The following is a 17025-nucleotide window of genomic DNA, read 5'->3' on the forward strand; positions in this document are numbered from 1 at the left end:
CCTCTAACTGCATGTCCCACTTCAAGGGAGCAGAAAACTTGTGTCATTTTCTTATCATTCATATTAGACAATGACTTCCTGACCTTCCAGATTTTTACATGGTGTACTTTCTGCAAGGCAGGCAACATCCTTGAAGCTCAGCATTTCAAAACAACTTCTGTGCATAAAAAAATGAACATAATCTGTACATAAAAAAAGTAACTTTTACCTTTGCTGTGCCAGTCTGAGACCCATAGAAAATCTTTATCCCAGCAACACAGACTTCCTTTGCCTTCAGGTTGGCATATCCATTCACTAGTTTGTCTTCTGTTCCTTCCAAAGCAGTGGGATTCCCATTGGATTTCTTGCCCTATAAAACAAGCACTGCCACATTCATTTCCTTTCCAAAGGGATTTTAACTCCATTTTCCACCCCCCCAAGGCATTTAAAATTCAAACCCTAAGGCCAGACTCTCAGCACTACACAAACACAACAGCTGAAGCATTTTCATAGATTCAGGAAGTGGTTTGAGTTGGAAGGGTCCTCAAAGATCATCCAGTTCCAACTCCCTGCCATGGGCAGGGACACCTTCCACCAGCCCAGGTTGCTCAGGGCCTCATCCAGCCTGGCCTTGAGCACCTCCAGGGAGGAAGTTCCACAACCTCCCTGGGCAGCCTGTTCCAGTGTCTCCCCACCCTCACTGCAAAAAATTTCCTACTTATCTCCAGTCTCAGTCTCCCTTCTTCCAGCTCAAAAGTCACTGCCTCTCATCCTGTCACTACAAGCCCTAAAAAAAAAAAAAAATCTCTTCCCAGCTCTCCTGTAGCCCTCTTCAGTCTAAAGTCTCCCCAGAGCCTTCTCTTCTCCTGGCTGAGCAGCCCCAACTGTTTTTATTTCTCCTAACAGAGAAACACTGGAGTAGCTACTTCTCTGCAGCAGGCCATGCCACAATACACTCATCCCACACACTGAGGAGATAACAGGTTCCACCTGGATCCAAGAGCCTGCCAACTCACCCAGCAGAACTTCACTCACCTGCACAAGGAGGTTTTCAAGTGCTGAATGGCCCTAATCCCATTCCTATCCTAAAAACAGTCTAATCTTGGCATTAACATGGAAACATGAATGTGAAACCACTGGGCACAAGCAGAGTGATTTACCTGAACTAACAGAGTAACCCAGGCTGACAAATTCTCTCAGTTACAAGGTGAGAAGAGTTCAGCTGAGATCTGCTTTAGCATCAGAGCAACAAAGGGACTGAGTTACCCACAAATAGGAAACAATCCAGACAGGATTATAACCATCAAATGATTGAAGAGGGCAGGTTTAGACTGGAGGTTAGGCAGAAGTTCTTTGCAGTGAGGGTGGGGAGACACTGCAACAGGTGCCCAGGGAGGCTGTGGATGCCTCCTCCCTGCAGGTGTTCAAGGCCAGGCTGGAGGAGGCCTTGAGCAACCTGAGCTAGTGGGAGGTGTCCCTGCCCACAGCAGGGAGGTTAGAACTGGATGATCTTGAAGGTCCTTTCCAACCCAAACCCATTCTATGAACCTATGAACTAAATATCTGGGGTCTGAGACCACCTGGGTGGGCACACAGTGCAGGAGCTCATTTCACTGCACCAGTGGTTCTTTACCTGGCAACTACTCACTTCCACACAGATTTTGGGGCTCTTCTTACCTCTTCAGTTACCTTCTTTTTTCTTTTAGTGGTGAAGTGAATGATGATGAACCAAATGCTGAGCCCAAAAGCAACACCAAAATAGATATAAAACCTCTGCAGCCATAAGGACACCAGGGAAGTATAGAAGAAGTTCCATGTATCCACTGAGACATCCAAACCTAGGAGAAATCAGATTTAGCACAAGATGATTCCTACAATAAGAGGTCAGAATGAGCATACAAATAAAAACCATACAGTACCCAGTTTCATATCATTAGCTATTCCTCAGGCTCTGCAGGAAACAGATTTTGGCTAAAGACAGGAAAACAGCTGAACCAAGGAGCCTTTTACCTCCTCAGAGGTGTCAGCTGAGTTCCATCTGTGCATCCAAGCTAATATTTTTTAGACTGCCATAAAGAAGCTCTGGGTTCTTTGTAGATTGGCAGGGTCTGCTCTAAGGAAACACAGGAAACTTCTGTGCTGTCCAAGTGTCTGGATGTAAAAGGTCATAGCATGGCTTAGGTTGGAAAGGACCTCAGAGATCACCTACTCCAACCTCCCTGCCATGGGCAGGGACACCTCTCAACTTGATCTGCTTGCTCAAAGCCTCATCCAACCTGGCCATAAACACCTCCAGGGAGGGGACATTCATGACCTCCTTGGGCAACCTGTTCCTGTGTCTCACCACCCTTGTAGTAAAGGATTTCTTCCTAAGATCCAGTCTGACCCTGCTCTCCCTCAGCTTCAAACCATTCCCCTTTGCCCCATCGCTGAACACCCTCATGAAAAGTCCCTCTGCAGCCTTCCTGTAGGATCCCTTCAGGATTGGAAGGCAGCTCTAAGGTCCCCTCCAAAGCCTTCTCTTCTCCAGGCTGAAAAAAAAAAAATCGACTCCCTCATCCTATCCTCAGAGCAGCAGTACTCCAGTCCTTGGATCATCCTTGTGACCTTCCTTTTGACTTGCTCCACCAGCTCCATGTCCTTCTTATGATAGGGACACCCGAACTGGACACTGTATTTGAGGGTGGCACAAGAGCAAGCCCTTGGGAAGCACCTACTGTATCCTACTAGCCTTGGCTCTGCACAGACTAAAAACATGCAGACCTCAGGAGCTGGTTACTCCCCAACACACACAATTATTACTCCCCACCACCCCTCCCCACCTCCCTCAGCCCCCTTCCCCCCTTATTACCCTCCACACCCTCCCTCCTCACTGTTATTACCCTCATCCAAACACTGCCCCTCACTGTTACCACCCCTTCCCCAAATTATTACCTCCCCCCATACCTCACAGATATTACCCCCCACACCCCCTCCCCTCCCCGTTATTGACGGACACTCACACACATCCCTCATGGTTACTACCTCCCTACGGTTATACCCCACGCACACACCCCTCCTGGTTACGAACCCCTCAGGTGCATCTCTCACCGTTTTTACACCACACTAAGCCCTCCCTTAGGGTCGTAAGCCCCTCGAACGCATCCCTCGCGGCTTGGAGCCCCCTCAACACACAACTCACAGGTCGGAGCCCTCCACGCCCCCTTCCCTCCGGGGTGAGCCCCTCAGGCACAGACCTCACGCTTATGAACCCCCCCAAGACACATGCGTTACGGTTATTAACCACACATACCCCTCCCTTCACGGCTGAGCCCCCAGGCACATCCCTCGCACTCACCCTGGCCCTCCATGCCCGGTCCCCAGTAGCGGAACGCCTCTCCTCAGGCCATGCGCAACGCTCTTCACGTTCCCCTTCCGGCCGGCCACAAGCGCCGCCTCTCCCTCGTTCCCTCCGGAAGCCTTTCATTGGTGCGCCGGAGGGCGGGCAAAGAGCAGCGTCGCCCAATGGGGAAGCAGCGTGGGGCGGCAGCGCCCCCTCAGCCCCGCGTTCGCCCGGCGCCGGGCGAGTCACTGCTGCTGCCGCCGCTGCCGCCGCCATCGCCATGTCCATCTTCACCCCCACCAACCAGATCCGCCTCACAAACGTGGCCGTGGTGCGGGCTCGGCGCGGCGGAAAGCGCTTCGAGATCGCCTGTTACCGCAACAAGGTCATGGGATGGCGCAGCGGAGCGTGAGTCACCGGCAGCTGCCGCCTGGGCCTGGCCGAGGGGAGCTGGCGTAGGGGGAGGCCAGTATGGGGCTCTGATGGGGGCGGCGGCGAGACCCGGGTGGGCCTCGGCTATGGAGGGAGTCAGAGGAGGACAGTCATGTGAGGCCCGGCTGTGGAGAGAGTCCGGGAGAAGGAGGAGGAGGCTCGTGTGGGGCCTGGGGAGGGCCGTGTCGGGACCTGGTTATGGCGAGGGGGAGGCCGGTGTGGGGCCCGGCTGTGGAGAGAGCGAGTTCGGACGATATCCAGCTGTGAATCCCGGGGAGGTGGTGGTGCAGGTGTGGGGCAGAGAGGGTGAAGCACCCCGGGGCACTGTGTGGTGCCCCTGCCCCTCCCTGGTGTTGACATTTCGATGACAGAAGTTTCCAGGCTCTCGTGATTCATCCGTTGGCAGCAGGGCTTGTTCTTCCTCGCTCGTGTGTGCTTTCTGACATTGCTGACCTAGCAACTTTTGTAACTCTACCCTAATCTCTAGGGAGAAAGATCTGGATGAGGTCCTGCAGACTCACACAGTGTTTGTCAACGTTTCCAAAGGGCAGGTGGCAAAAAAGGAAGATCTGGTTCAAGCTTTTGGGACAGATGACCAAACAGAAATCTGTAAGATGGTAAGTTTCACACACTTTGCTCAGAGGAGGATTTCTGAATGTTTTACATGAGGATCACGTGGATGTGGTAGGTTGGTTGATACTGAAAGGTCTTCATAAAATACAGTGCTGCTGTATTAAGGGACTGGAGCATCTCTCTCTGTGAGGAGGACAGGCTGAGAGACCTGGGGCTGTTCAGTCTTGAGAAAAGAAGACTGAGAGGCCACCTTATCAATGTTTACAAATACCTGAAGGATGGCTGTCAAGAAGAAGGTGCCAGGCTCTTTTCAGTGGTGCCCTGGGGCCAATGGGTCTGAACTGGGACACAGCAAGATCCACCTCAACATGAGGAGAAACTTCTTTATTGTGAGGTTTCCGGAGCCCTGGAGCAGGCTGCCCAGAGAGGTTGTGGAGTCTCCTTCTCTGGAGACTTTTAAGACCTGCCTGGATGTGTTCCTATGTGACCTGCCTTAGATGATCCTGCTCTGGGCTCGATGACCTCCAGAGGTCCCTTCCAACCCCCACCATTCTATGGTTCTGTGATCCTGTGTAGGCAAAAGGTTGGGTTCTTTGTTAAGAAGTGGGTAAAAAGCAGTGGCCACTCTATGGCATAGTCTTAAATTTGCTATGTACCTCTGGCTGAAGAGAGCTCTCTATAGCATACACTTTCTGTGCACACCCTCCACTAGACCAGGCTGCTCAGGGCTCATCCAGCCTGGCCTTGGATGAAGCCTTGAGCAACCTGGTCTAGTGGGAGGTGCCCCTGCCCATGGCAGGGAGGTTGGAACTGGATGATCTTTAAGGTCCCTTCCAACCCAAACTATTCTATAAATCTGTGAATGTCTACAGACATGGAAAAAAGCTCAACCAGCACTGGGAGTGTCTCTCCTAAGATAAGTTATGAAGGCAAGTATAAGGGGGTGAGGATATCTCCTGAGATCTGTTCTTTGTTATTAAGATATTATTAAGATTGTTAAGGATGCAGGGAGAGGAAAGGGACTTACAATTTCCAACTGTTCATGGAAGTCTTCACTCTCAATAACTTTAAACAGTTCAATGAAGTGTTACGAACAGATCTAATTTCTTAGTCCTTCTCTGTAGGATGTTTACTATGGACTTGTTGTGGGTGGTGAGCATTGAAGGACCTGTCTGCTTCTCTTTTTGTAGCTCAGTGTTTGTGTGGGGAGGGTCTTTGTCTGAAGACTTCCCAGCATTTGTTTAAATGATTGCTCTTTTTCTCCACGTCCAACCAATCCATTCAAGCAGTGAAATTTAACTGAGCTATTGGAGTTCTTGCTCTTTGGTCAGATCTGTGATGTTTATTCCCTGCTTTCTTTTGTGTTTGCTGTGCAGATCTTATCCAAGGGGGAGCTGCAGGTATCAGACAAAGAACGGCACACACAGCTGGAGCAGATGTTCAGAGACATCGCCACGATCGTGGCCGACAAATGTGTGAACCCTGAGACAAAGAGGCCATACACAGTGATCCTGATAGAAAGAGCCATGAAGGACATTCACTACTCTGTCAAACCACACAAGAGCACGAAGCAGCAGGTTGGTTTTCTTCTGCTTCTCTCCAAATCAGCTTCTGCTCAGAGCTGTTGTCTTCCAAGTGCGATTTCCTTGTTGGCGGTCACAGAGGGCGCAGCAAAGTCCTGTGGTTCTGAAGCCCACAGGGGGATTACTCAGCCTGCTGGCAGCTGAATGCTAGCTGCAACCAGCTTCTGAAACTCCTGCAGTTTGTTTTCTGACGATTTAGGGGAGGCAGGAAAGAAAGGAACTAATTAAAGCAGCAACAATTATAAGGGTGGAACAGAATTATTATAATTGAAGTGGTAAATCAAGCTTTGTGTCTAAGCCACAGGGGTGTCTGTTGGCTTGCAGGGTAACTGCTGTTTAACAGGACTGCAGACAGGGAGTTTTAAGTGTTTGAGGTATCACAAACTGCAAAATCTGCCTTTTGTGATTAATCTATCAAAACAGCCTAACAACAAACTGCCAGCAGGAGAGTGGCAGCCATCAGTGCTGAGAAATGCATCTGAGCTCCCTGAAAGAGGTTAGAGCCAGGTGGGGATTGGTCTCTTCTCCCTAGTAACAAGTGATAGAAGGAGAGGAAATGGCCTCAAGTTGCACCAGGAGAGGTTTAGTTTGGGTAGCAGAAGAAACTTTTTCACTGAAAGGGTTCTCAAAGACTGGAACAGGTTGCCCAGGGAGGTGGTTGAATGCCCATCCCTGGAGGTGTTTAAAAGAGGCAGAGATGTAGTGCTGAGGGCCATGGTTTAGCACCAGGCTTGGTAGGGTTAGAGAATGGTTGGACTGGATGATCTTGGAGGTCTTTTCCATTCAGTATGGTTCTATGAAGGTAATGCAAGGGACTGGAGGTTTTGATGTGTGTGGTGTTTTTCAAGAGCTCTTTCTTCTTAATGTCTTCACAGGCACTGGAAGTGATCAGACAGTTGAAGGAGACCATGCAAATTGAACGTGCTCACATGAGGCTGAGATTTATTCTTCCAGTAAAGGAGGGCAAGAAACTGAAAGAGAGGCTCAAGCCACTGATTAAAGTTATTGAGAGTGAAGACTTCCATGAACAGTTGGAAATTGTAAGTGATAAAACAGTCCTTGGGGATTAGTAAAAATCTTTCTGAGAAGAGCTTAGAATCTCTCAATGCCCAGCAAGGGGAGGTGATACTGCAGAGCTTCTCAGGAAAGGCTGATGGCAATCACTCAGCAGCTCTGCAGAGTCCTTCTTAGTAACTAAAGGTTTGTTGTTTTTTTTTTTTTTAATAAAGTTTCATGGCAGACCTTGAAAAGGAGCTGCTGCAAATCCAGTGTTGCTGTTTGACCATTGCCATGTGGAACATTTCAGGTGTGCCTTATTGACCCTGGCTGCTTCAGGGAGATCGATGAGCTGGTCCGGAGCGAGACCAAAGGGAAAGGAACTTTGGAAGTGCTCAGTCTGAAAGATGTGGAGGAAGGAGACGAAAAGCTGGAGTGATGGAAACCTTCCTGCAGCAACAACAGCCTGCAAAAGGACTGGCCTCAGCTACTCTCTTCTCTTAGACCTTCATGTTTTTCCCAATCTCTTGTTGCCAAATATTTTCTGACACTAATCCTTTGGGATCTTTCCATGCAGTGTGGGTCGTTTTTTTTTCTAACTCGTTGACCCTTGCTTGGTTTACAAATGGCTTTGCCTGTGGGAACATTTTGTGTCAGGGTTGTGTTAATGAGGACTGAGTTTAAACGTGGTGGGGGAGTTGTTGCAGCTTTGGTTTGCTTGAAGGGTTGCTGTTTCAAAGTGTTTGGTTGCTGCATTGCCAATTGGTTTTATGTCAAGTTGTCAGCGTGGAGTGGAGGATGGCATAGGTGGGGTGGGGTTTGGATGTGAGGAAGGGAGCTTTAAGAAAAGAGAGCTGCATTTGCACTTCCAAACAGGTGCAAAGTGTGGATCCTGTCTAAAACCCATCTCTTGGCAGCATGAAAACTCACTGAGAGTTCCATAATTGGCTGCTTGATAGTTAGAGTCATTTAAAGGAGCATTCCTAAAGATTTTCTTTCCCTGGATGTAACAGGACTTGCTGACTTAGGGAAAAAAAAAGAAGGGTTCTCCAAATAACTTATTGGTAAAATCTATTTAGCTACATCAAATCCAAATGAATGATCATCTATTTATATATTCTAGAGACAGAAATAAAGTTGTTATTTTTGTTAATCATCTAGAAGCTGTCTCTGGCTTTCTGAGGGCTGAAGGGTGAGTGTGAGCTGTTCTCCTTTGGTGATCAAAGGAATCTGGAGCAGGCAGGGGTGGCCTCTGGCCATGCAGACAGGTTTTTGTTGGGCCATCATGCCCCAGAGGTAGCTGTTTGTGTGTGCCCCTTTTTTTTTTCAGCCTGATAGAGGACAATCCTGGCAGTTGGCCTTTATCCTCTTGTCTTTTTATGCTACTTTCTAGTATATACACACACAATTTGCAGCCAGCTCCTGAGGCACAGGGTATAGTTCTTGATAATTCTGTGAAATCTTCTTTCAGCCATGTTAAACAAATGCCTTGAAGTTGAAGTTGGCCTCTCTTCTTTCTTTGAGGTGCCTCTCTTCTTTCTTTGAGATACACAACAACTGGAGAAGGAGATGCTAAAAATACAAACTACCAGGCAAGGTGTGTGTTTGGGTGACTGAAAGCTAAACCAGCAGGAATTTAGGGAGCCTTTAGTGTTCTGGACCTGCTCTCATGCTGACAGTATGCAGCAAGCCAGAAGCTGCAGGTAGCCAAGGGCTGGATCTCTCCAGCCCTTGTTGAGTTCATTGTTTGCTGTTGATGCTCAGAGTGCAGGACTCTGCCTGTTCTATGACAGTTGAACAGCTCCTGTGCTTTTGATGGGACCTTTTCCTTCCTACCATTAACACCTTGTGGACCTTCTATAACTGAAGCAGGGAGAGATGAAGTCAACTGGAGGAGCAGAGGTTTGGCTTCTTGAGTGACCTGCAGGGCTAGATCCTTGATCAAAAGCTTCCTCTTGGAAGCTGATTTCCTGACAGGAGCTTGGGTACAGCTCTGTCAATTGGGTTACAGTTCTGTAGTGATACTTTGGAAGCACTTTCCACTGTAGAACTTTGCTGAGGACCAGTCAAATGGAGCTTCTTGAACCATCCTATCCACTTTCAAGTGCTTTCTCTTCCCCCCAAGGTGATCTCAAATGCTGCCTGGGGAAGTTTAGTGGCCTAGTTACCCTATTGGCCATGTGGACACAGCCTCAGCATGGAGATCTCTGCATACATGGTCAGCCTGAGGACATTCCTCCTGTCTGCCAGCCCTTAGCTGCTGGATTTCCAGTTGGCCATCTCTTCATGTTTCCTTCCTGGAGGACTGAAGGTGATCCTGCTGCTCTTCAGCTTGTCAGTGGCACTTAGCACTAAATAATAAATTTTCAAAGGAGCCCCTGAGTAAGAGCCTCAGATGATGCTGTGTGGGTAAAACTTGATGACACCATCCTAAGTAGAACTTCTTTGTTTTCTGTGTTCAACCCCTGGAGCACAGCAGGATGGCTGCAGGTTAAAGATCTTGAGGAACAGAAGCTTAATCTAAGCTGATTGATGAGCTTGGTGCTCAGAAGGCAGTTTCCTTACAAAGCCTTTTTCTGCACATCGAGGATTTCCTTTGGGAAGAGGAGCTTGATTTTATTTATCATCAACTAAATGTACATGCTTGCATTCTTGTCATACTTGTAGTGCAGCAAGAACATGTAAACACTTAAATAAATACCAGAACTGGTAGCTGCTGTGTCCTTCCCAGTCTCAACAGGAGCCTGACTCCCAGTGCAAGCCTTTCCTGGCTCACTGACTCCACTTTCCTAAGCTCTCTATCTAGGCCATTCCAACCAAGCTGGCAGCTTCCAGGAGAGCTCTGCTGGTGTGTCTGGCTGTAAGTGGGCACCAGTGTCCTGCTTTGAGTCAGAGCAGAGCTAACTGGGAAGTGATTCTGCCCCTCTGCTCTCGTGAGACCCCAGCTGCAGTACTCTGTCCAATTGTGATGTCCTCAGCGTAGGAGGGGACATGGAGCTCCTGGAGCAGGTCCAGAGGAGGCCACAAAGATGATCAGAGGGCTAATAACCAGCCTAGCCCTAACCCTTGACAACCTATTGACCCTGAAACTGTCCTCACCCTGTTTCTGGTAGGCCTTGGAGAACTTTCCCAAGGCAGGGTGGGTTCCAAGTGCCGTAGCTATAGTGATGGGAAACAGAGCTGGGACCCCAGGTGCCCACCCTACCTGGGGCTACCTCAGGGAGCTCCAGAATTGCTTATCCATTAATCTGCTCCTTGCAGAAGTGGAGAGGAAAGTGGAGAGGGTAGCAATGGTCAAGTGGGAGGCCGTGGCCAAGTGGGAGGTGGGTGGCATGAAGTAACTGAAGGCACCACGGCAACAGTTCTGCTGCTCTGTGGTCACTGCTTGGTGACATCACTGGGCAGCTGAGCCATGATGTCTCCAGTGGGCAGAGGAGCCACGATGGCTGCCCCTCACACAGCCAGCCTGGAGGGCCAGAGCAGGAGCACCAGCACCATGCAGGGACAGAAGGAGAACCTCAGCGAGCGCATCCCGGAGCTGTGTGCCGTCATAGGCTTGCAAGGTGCTGCCCCTCTGGCTTCCTGGGTTAGGCTTGGAGGATCAGTTGGATTTGATGATCTCGGAGGTCTCTTCCAACCTGGTTGATTCTGTGATTCTGTGACCTGAGTTGGGGTAGGGGTGGAGGTGGGGGTGGGGTGGTTCTTGGTCCCTCCATCAACCTGCGTGGTACCAACAGCACCTTAATTGTCCCAGGGGAGGTTTAGGTTGGAGATGAGGAAAAATTTCTTTCCTGCAAGAGTTGCCAGGGCTTGGAACAGGCTGCCCAGGGAGGTGGTGGAGTCACCACCCCTGGAGGTGTTCAAGAAACATGGAGATGGCACCTGGGGACATGGTTTAGTGGTTCTTCAATGTCCTTCAGAGCAAGGCAGGAAATTTTTCACACAATGGTGTGAGGAAAAGCTCAGTCAGAATGGAGAGCTGCTCCCTGGCCTGCATGAGGTGCTGCAGGAGGACATCCAAGCCCTGGAAGTCACCCAGAAGGTACCAGCAGGTCCTAAATGCTGTACCTCTTGCCTGGTGCTGGTCCTCTCCCAGGAGCAGGCAGCATGGGGCAGCAAGAAGATGCAACCAGTGCACAGCACAAGTTCTCTTGCCCACAGGTGGAGAGAGCCCTCTCCTGCCCACAGCACAGGAAGTTTGCTGTCTCTGAGGTCTGTGGGGCACGGGAGCACTCGGACATGGCTTTCACCAGCAGGACAGCAGAGGTAACAGCAGGGTCTGGAGGGCACAGGCTGCCCACAGGGTGTTGGGGCTCAGGGGATGCTTGGAAGAGCAGTGCATGGTGGAGGGACCAGGTGCCAGGATACCACAGAGCTGGTGCAGCAAGACACAAAGTGCTCCTATGTGGTCCCATGAGTCCCTTTCCACCATGGGACCCATCCATGCAGGTCCTCCTCTGGCTCCCTGAGCACATCCTTTGCGCCAGCAGAGCTCCTGGCTGTCCCCCTCTGCATGTCCCCAGGGCTGTCTGGACTCCTGTGGTGTCCAGCTGCACCCCTTGCAGACAGACGCTGCCTCTGCCCTTCACTGCCTGCCCCAAGGTCATGACCTGGTTAGAAGCTCATGGAGATGGAGGCACTGGCCCCACAGAGCTGCCTTTGCCCGGGGGCAGGGACAGAGCAGTGCCAGTGCTCTGCACCAGCCCCCACAGCTGGGGCACTGATCGATGGTATTGACACCCAGCCCTGGGTCTGCCTTCTGCAGAGTCCCCAAGCCCAACCCACCACTGCCATCAGCAGATGCTTACCTCTGCCTTGCCCCAGCCACCCCCCAGAGCAAAGCTCCCCCAGCCCAGGTCCTACCAGGGGGTGGTGATGTCCTGGAGCAACATCCCAGCGTCCCCAGCACTACCCTGGGCGAGGGGGGGGGGGGGGAAGTTTTCCAGGCAGGAATTCCTTCTTCTGCAGGTGCCCTGTGAGCCCTGCCTCCAACCTGGTGAACTTGTCCATCCAGGCAGCCCAGGAGGAGCTTCAGGCTGAAATCTATGACCAGGTGAAGCTGTGCAACCTGCTGCTGTCCCAGGTGAGGCAGCGGAGCCAGGCCCGGGATCGCCTGCAGAGGTGGCTGCAGCAGCTGCAGGGTGATGAGATGGATGGCAACCAGCACCAGGTGCAGGTACACAAGGCCCCATCCTGGGCTGGACAGCACCAAAGGGGAGCTTTAATCCAACCCCTGCACCCCCTGGGTGGGCTCTGGCCTCAGCACATGGGGTGGACCCATGTCACACCCCCCCTCCCCATCTCTGCCCCAGGTGATTCACCAGGTGGAGAACAGCATTGAGAAGATGGTGACAAAAGGCCAGGCTGGGGAGAAGGTGACCACCCTCTACCTGGGGGTTTGGGATGTCCTGAGAAAGGTGAGTTCCTCCTCTCTGTGCCATCATCCCACCTGCCAGCCCTGCAAAGGCAAGGAGGTGCCCAAAGGGTTATGCTGCTGGGATGCCCTCCTGGACCAGCCAGGTCCTCCTGCTCCACCCTGTCCCCTGCAACACTGTGAGGTGCCTGGGGAGGTGACAGGCTGTGGCTCCCTGTGTCCCAGGAGCTGGCCCAGCTGCCTAGCCACCTGGACCTCCTGTGTGGGATGGCCGAGCTGTACCATGGGGAGCTGGAAGACATGGAGTTCATGGCCTCTGACACCCTCAAAACCACTAATATAACCAAGGTGAGATGATCTGAGCCCCCCTGGGGCCCCTTCCCAGCCTCCAGAGCCCACAGATGGCAGCACACACCTGAACTGAGGAGGGATGAGGCTTCCTGCAGCCCAGTGCGACACAGACTGAGCAGGACTTGCCCACAGCACCCAGATGCCCTCATAGCTCCTCCTGGGTCTCATGGATGGGCCAGGTGAAGCACCAGCCCTGGTGAAGGCAGCATGCTCCATCCCCCAGCCCTTGCTGCCTGCTCTCCTTCCCAGCCTGTTCAGACAGGGAGGTGGGGGGAGGGATGATTCTGGAAGCTGGCCTCCCAAAGGTCCATCCCAGCTTTAGCAACCCCACAGGACAAGGGGTGATGGTTTGAAACTAAGAGAGGGAGATTTAGACTAGATATGAGGAAGGCATTTTTTACACTGAGGGTGGTGAGAGCCTGGCCCAGGTTGCCCAGAGAGGTGGGAGAAGCTCCATCCCTGGAAGCATTCCAGGTCAGGTTGCTTGGGGCTCTGAGCAATCTGCTCTGGCTGGGAATGTCCCTGCTGAGTGCAGGGGGTCAGACTGGATCAGCTTTAAAGGTCCCTTCCAGCCCAAACCATTCTGGGCTTCTGTGGTTCTGCTTTCTCTGGTGTGCTCCAGGAGGACATGGCCAAGGTGGAAGCTCAGTTCCTCAAGGAGAGAGAGCTCAGGTTCCACTCCCTGGCCTCTGCAAGGGTTCCCATCGACAGGCAGTGGCTGAAGGAAGCAAGGGCAAGGATGGCGGTGAGCTGGAGGCACCTGGCAGGGGCAGGGCTCTGGGCAGAGGGCAGGGCTCAGTGCCAAGCCTCCCATGGAGGTGGGGGTGCTGCAGGGCCAGCTCCCCCCAGTGCCAGCAGCTCGGAGGGTGACCATGAACATCCTTGCAGCATTCCAGGTATGACCTCACCGTGGACTTGCATCAGGAACCACGGGTGGGTGAGTGTCTGGTGGGGTGCAGGGGGGTGGCATGGGGCACAGCCACAGATGGCCTTCCCTGATGCTTCCCTCCCACCCCAGATGCTGACACAAAGGCCACCAAGAGGCAGATGGAGTATGAGGCCTGGGTGACAGAGGAGGTGCAGAGGGCCAAGGCTGTGGTGCAGTGCTCCTGCCTCTGGGTAATGCCAAAACCCATCTCCTGGGACCCCCAGGGCTGCTCAGGCCCTGGGGAGATAAGACCTCTCTGCTCACATGGATTTTGGGGGGCATTTTCTGCTCTCCTCTGCTCCTAGAACTCCCTAAAGCTCCTCCTGTATGGGCAGGGCTGGAGCTGCTCATCTCCACGATGTGAGCTTGCAGTAGTCCATGGTGCAGAAAGCTCCTCAAGGCCATGGCCAAGTTCCTGTACCCTGCAGGAGTGCCATGGGCTGAGTCCTCCTGCTCTCTCCTGGCCAGGACATCCCCAGCAGGCTCCTGGCACAGCAGAAGTCCTCAGCAGACCTGGAGCAGTACATCAAGGGGAGCAAGGAGAAGAAGGAGCAGCTGAAGGAGACACTGAAGGAGCTGGAGCTGAAGCTGGCTGAGCTGATGTTTCACCAGCCCCCCAGCACAACCAGGTGCTGCTGCCCTCAGGACACCTATGTCAGCTGGGTCACCATCCTTAAGGAGGACAAATGTGTGTCAGAGGGGTCCCAACAGGGCATATCCCTTTCTCCATCCCACTTGCAGCCACCTCTGGCTTCTGCACCAGGAGGTTTCCTGAGCAGGGTGTTCCTCTAAAGCCCCCACAGTGTCAGCAGGAAGACTCTTGCTCCTTGCCTGGCATGGGAGGTGGTACCAGCAGCATGGAGCTGGGTTGCAGGCAGCCTCTCTGCTCTGCAGTGGGTGGAGGGGGGCAGCCTGGGTGGCTCTTGCAGCAGATCGGAAGTGTCCCTGGTGCAGCTGGGTGGATGTGAGTGTGGTTGGCTTCAGGAAGCTGGAGGAGGAGATGAGGATGAACCTGCAGAGGGAAGAGGCTCGGCTGGAGCAGCTGGAAGCCCAGATGCTGATGAACCAGGAGCTCCTGCTGGAGTTTGAAAGTGGCATCAACAACCTCATCGCCCGCCTGGCTGGCATCACCGTGCCCCACCAGGTACCCACAGGGCCCCAGCTGGTGCTTGGTGGTGCACAGTATGGTGACCTTTGGTGCAGCCACCACCACCTCAAGGGACTCGTTTTCCCCACCAAGGTGGTTGTTCTCCTTCTGACTCCAGGATGATTCAGCCAAGGCCGTGGAGGTGGAGGGGAAGCTCCAGCAGTGCCAGCAGAAGCTGCAGTACCTGCTGCAGAGGGTGGCTGACCTGCCCCCAGACACTCACAGCCCTGACGAGGACAATGAGGTGTGTGGAGGCTCCAGCCCTGCTCTGGTCTTTGAGGACCTGCAGGGAGCTCTCCTGGATAGCTCATCCCAAGCTGTTCTCCCGAGGATGGAGGTGGCCTCAGAGAAGAGCCATGGAGCAGCTCAGCCTTGGGTGGCACTGGGCACTGCAGGGTGTGCCCTCTGGGGGGACATCAGAGTGGGGCACCCTCTGGGGCACACTCAGCTCCCCTTCAGCTGTTAACCCAGGGTGTCCTTCACAGACATTTACAAAGGTCAGAAATCTGTTGGAGAAAGCAACCACACATGATCCACAGAATCTGAAGATCTCCTTGGATGACACAGACAGCAGCATCCAAGGTAGGAGAGCAGAGCAGGACCATGTCCCACAGTGACTCTCCCAGCCCACAGGGACTTCTGGACATCCTTCCCTGTCCCCAAGCAGATCCCAACCCATCAATTACCTCCAGACCTTGGGGCTGACTTTGTCTCCAAGCACAGGTGGTGGTTTTAGGTGAGAATGGGAGAGAACAAAGGCAGGTGGTGGGGTGGTGAGTGTTGGCCCACAGCAGGAACATGGAGAGGTGTCACAGAGCAAGGAGGGAGACCCTCATCTCCAAAATCCCCTGGCTGTGAAGAACAAGCAGTGCTCCAGCACTTGGCTCTGCCTGTGGCCTCCTCCTGTTTGATGCTCTTGGTGAAGGCAATGAGCTGCTGGCAGCTTACCAGCTGGGAGCTGTACCACCACCCTGTAGCTCCAGACCTTTATGGGAAGCCCCAGCAGTGCTGAAGAAGGGCCACAGCATCCCAGATCCTCCAGCTCCCCCTGGGAATGTGGGGAGGTGGAAGAGAGAGTCAGCAGTGCCTGTGCCCGAGGCTTCGCCACGAGGTCTCTGGGATGCCACCAGCCCTCAAAACTCTGCCATCTCCTCCTGGGGACACAACAGAGGTGGTCCCACAGACCCTCCCAAGCCTGTTCCTCTCCACTCTTTTCTCCAGACTTTACTTTTGCTGAAAAAGGCCATGGCCAGGTCCCCACCCGGGAGTACATCAAGAAGCAGGGGCTGCAACTGATTGAGAGGAAGAAGAAGAGTGCCAAGAAGTAGAGGTTGCTCCATGAGAACTTTGGATGCCCTGGACCATCCATTGTACCTTTTTTTGCCAGCAGGTTTAATAGAAACGATCTTGTTCCTTCCTCCTAAGCCTGTGGTGAAGCTTAGGAATGAGTGGTCCTGCTCACTTGTGTCACCCAGAACACATGGAGGGGTGCTGAGGTGGGCTTGGAGGCAGCTCTACCTCCCTGCCCTCCTGCCAGCTGCCCTCCCTGCAGAGCTGGGGATGGGCTGGGTGGGATCAGCTTTCCCAGCCAGAGCAAAACTGAAGCCAGGGAGGCCTTCTCACCCTTGGTCCTGTGGGACCAACACCTTCCTGGGACCTCTGCCCCTCCAGACTGCTCTGGAGCCCCACAGCCTCTGTCCAAGGCAGCTGTGGGGAAGTGTGGAGCAGGGGCTAAGACCTGAATGGGCACTGGACCTCTGGGTGGGTGGCTTTGTGTGCATGTGTGGGAGCAGAGGGGCAGACCCTGTGCTGGAAAAGAAGAGCCACATCTGAGTGAGGTGCAGCTCCTCACCTGGGGCTGTCTGACCTATCTCTGGACCTTTCATGCCTCGTCCCTCCCCTGGTCCCTGCACATGCTTTGTGCAACTCATAGCCCTGAGCTCAGAGCAGACATCAGAGGTTACCTTCAGGCTGCAGGGAGGTGCCTGAAGGCAAGGTCTAACCCAACATGGCCAAGGACAGCAGAAGATGCTGCACTGAGCCTTTGGCTCCATGATGGAATCCCAGCCCTGCTGATGGGGCACCCACAGCCAGCCATGGATCACAGCTCACAGGATGTCAGGGGTTGGGAGGGACCTCAGGAGTTCATCCAGTCCAACTCTCTGCCAGAGCAGGACCATAGAATCCAGCACAGGTCACACAGGAACACATCCAGATGGGGCTGGAAAGTCTCCAGAGAAGGAGACTCCACAACCTCTCTGGGCAGCCTGTTCCAGTGCTCTGTGAGCCTCACAGTGAAGAAGTTCCTCCTCATGTTGAGGTGGAACCTCCTGTGCTGGA

General features: G+C 53.0%; 3 protein-coding genes across 3 annotated transcripts in view; 2 read left to right on the top strand and 1 right to left on the bottom strand.

The window, feature by feature from the left end:
* LOC128977105 (S-adenosyl-L-methionine-dependent tRNA 4-demethylwyosine synthase TYW1-like) overlaps nucleotides 1–3577 on the bottom strand; it is a 122832-nt gene extending 119255 nt beyond the window's left edge. Inside the window, exons 1-3 of the mRNA XM_054394574.1 lie at nucleotides 3253–3577; nucleotides 1669–1817; nucleotides 209–349 (exon numbers count right to left, since the gene is read on the bottom strand). Coding sequence (XP_054250549.1) covers nucleotides 209–349; nucleotides 1669–1817; nucleotides 3253–3577 — 615 coding nt within the window. The remainder of the gene's footprint in view (nucleotides 1–208; nucleotides 350–1668; nucleotides 1818–3252) is intronic.
* SBDS (SBDS ribosome maturation factor) lies at nucleotides 3575–8658 on the top strand. Its single transcript, XM_054394204.1, has 5 exons — nucleotides 3575–3709; nucleotides 4221–4350; nucleotides 5683–5883; nucleotides 6765–6929; nucleotides 7196–8658. The coding sequence occupies exons 1-5, from the start codon at nucleotides 3582–3584 to the stop codon at nucleotides 7322–7324; spliced, it is 753 nt and encodes a 250-aa protein (XP_054250179.1). The 5' UTR covers nucleotides 3575–3581; the 3' UTR covers nucleotides 7325–8658.
* A 1723-nt stretch (nucleotides 8659–10381) lies between these two features.
* Nucleotides 10382–16013, top strand: CCDC183 (coiled-coil domain containing 183). Its single transcript, XM_054394575.1, has 14 exons — nucleotides 10382–10448; nucleotides 10806–10927; nucleotides 11047–11151; nucleotides 11900–12061; nucleotides 12198–12302; nucleotides 12485–12607; nucleotides 13233–13355; nucleotides 13499–13547; nucleotides 13629–13729; nucleotides 14007–14167; nucleotides 14508–14682; nucleotides 14804–14929; nucleotides 15171–15267; nucleotides 15907–16013. The coding sequence occupies exons 1-14, from the start codon at nucleotides 10382–10384 to the stop codon at nucleotides 16011–16013; spliced, it is 1623 nt and encodes a 540-aa protein (XP_054250550.1).
* Nucleotides 16014–17025: the final 1012 nt, after the last annotated feature.

The sequence above is a fragment of the Indicator indicator genome, chromosome 30 (assembly GCF_027791375.1).
Source record: "Indicator indicator isolate 239-I01 chromosome 30, UM_Iind_1.1, whole genome shotgun sequence".
In the NCBI taxonomy this organism is placed as follows: domain Eukaryota; kingdom Metazoa; phylum Chordata; class Aves; order Piciformes; family Indicatoridae; genus Indicator; species Indicator indicator.

Coding starts and splice junctions, on each gene's coding strand:
- SBDS (XM_054394204.1), top strand. CDS start 3,582: ATGTCCATCTTCACCCCCACCAACCAGATCCGCCTCACAAACGTGGCC. Junction 3,710..4,220: donor ATGGGATGGCGCAGCGGAGC/GTGAGTCACCGG, acceptor CCTAATCTCTAG/GGAGAAAGATCTGGATGAGG. Junction 6,930..7,195: donor TCCATGAACAGTTGGAAATT/GTAAGTGATAAA, acceptor GGAACATTTCAG/GTGTGCCTTATTGACCCTGG.
- CCDC183 (XM_054394575.1), top strand. CDS start 10,382: ATGCAGGGACAGAAGGAGAACCTCAGCGAGCGCATCCCGGAGCTGTGT. Junction 13,730..14,006: donor TGCAGTGCTCCTGCCTCTGG/GTAATGCCAAAA, acceptor TCTCCTGGCCAG/GACATCCCCAGCAGGCTCCT. Junction 15,268..15,906: donor CACAGACAGCAGCATCCAAG/GTAGGAGAGCAG, acceptor TCTTTTCTCCAG/ACTTTACTTTTGCTGAAAAA.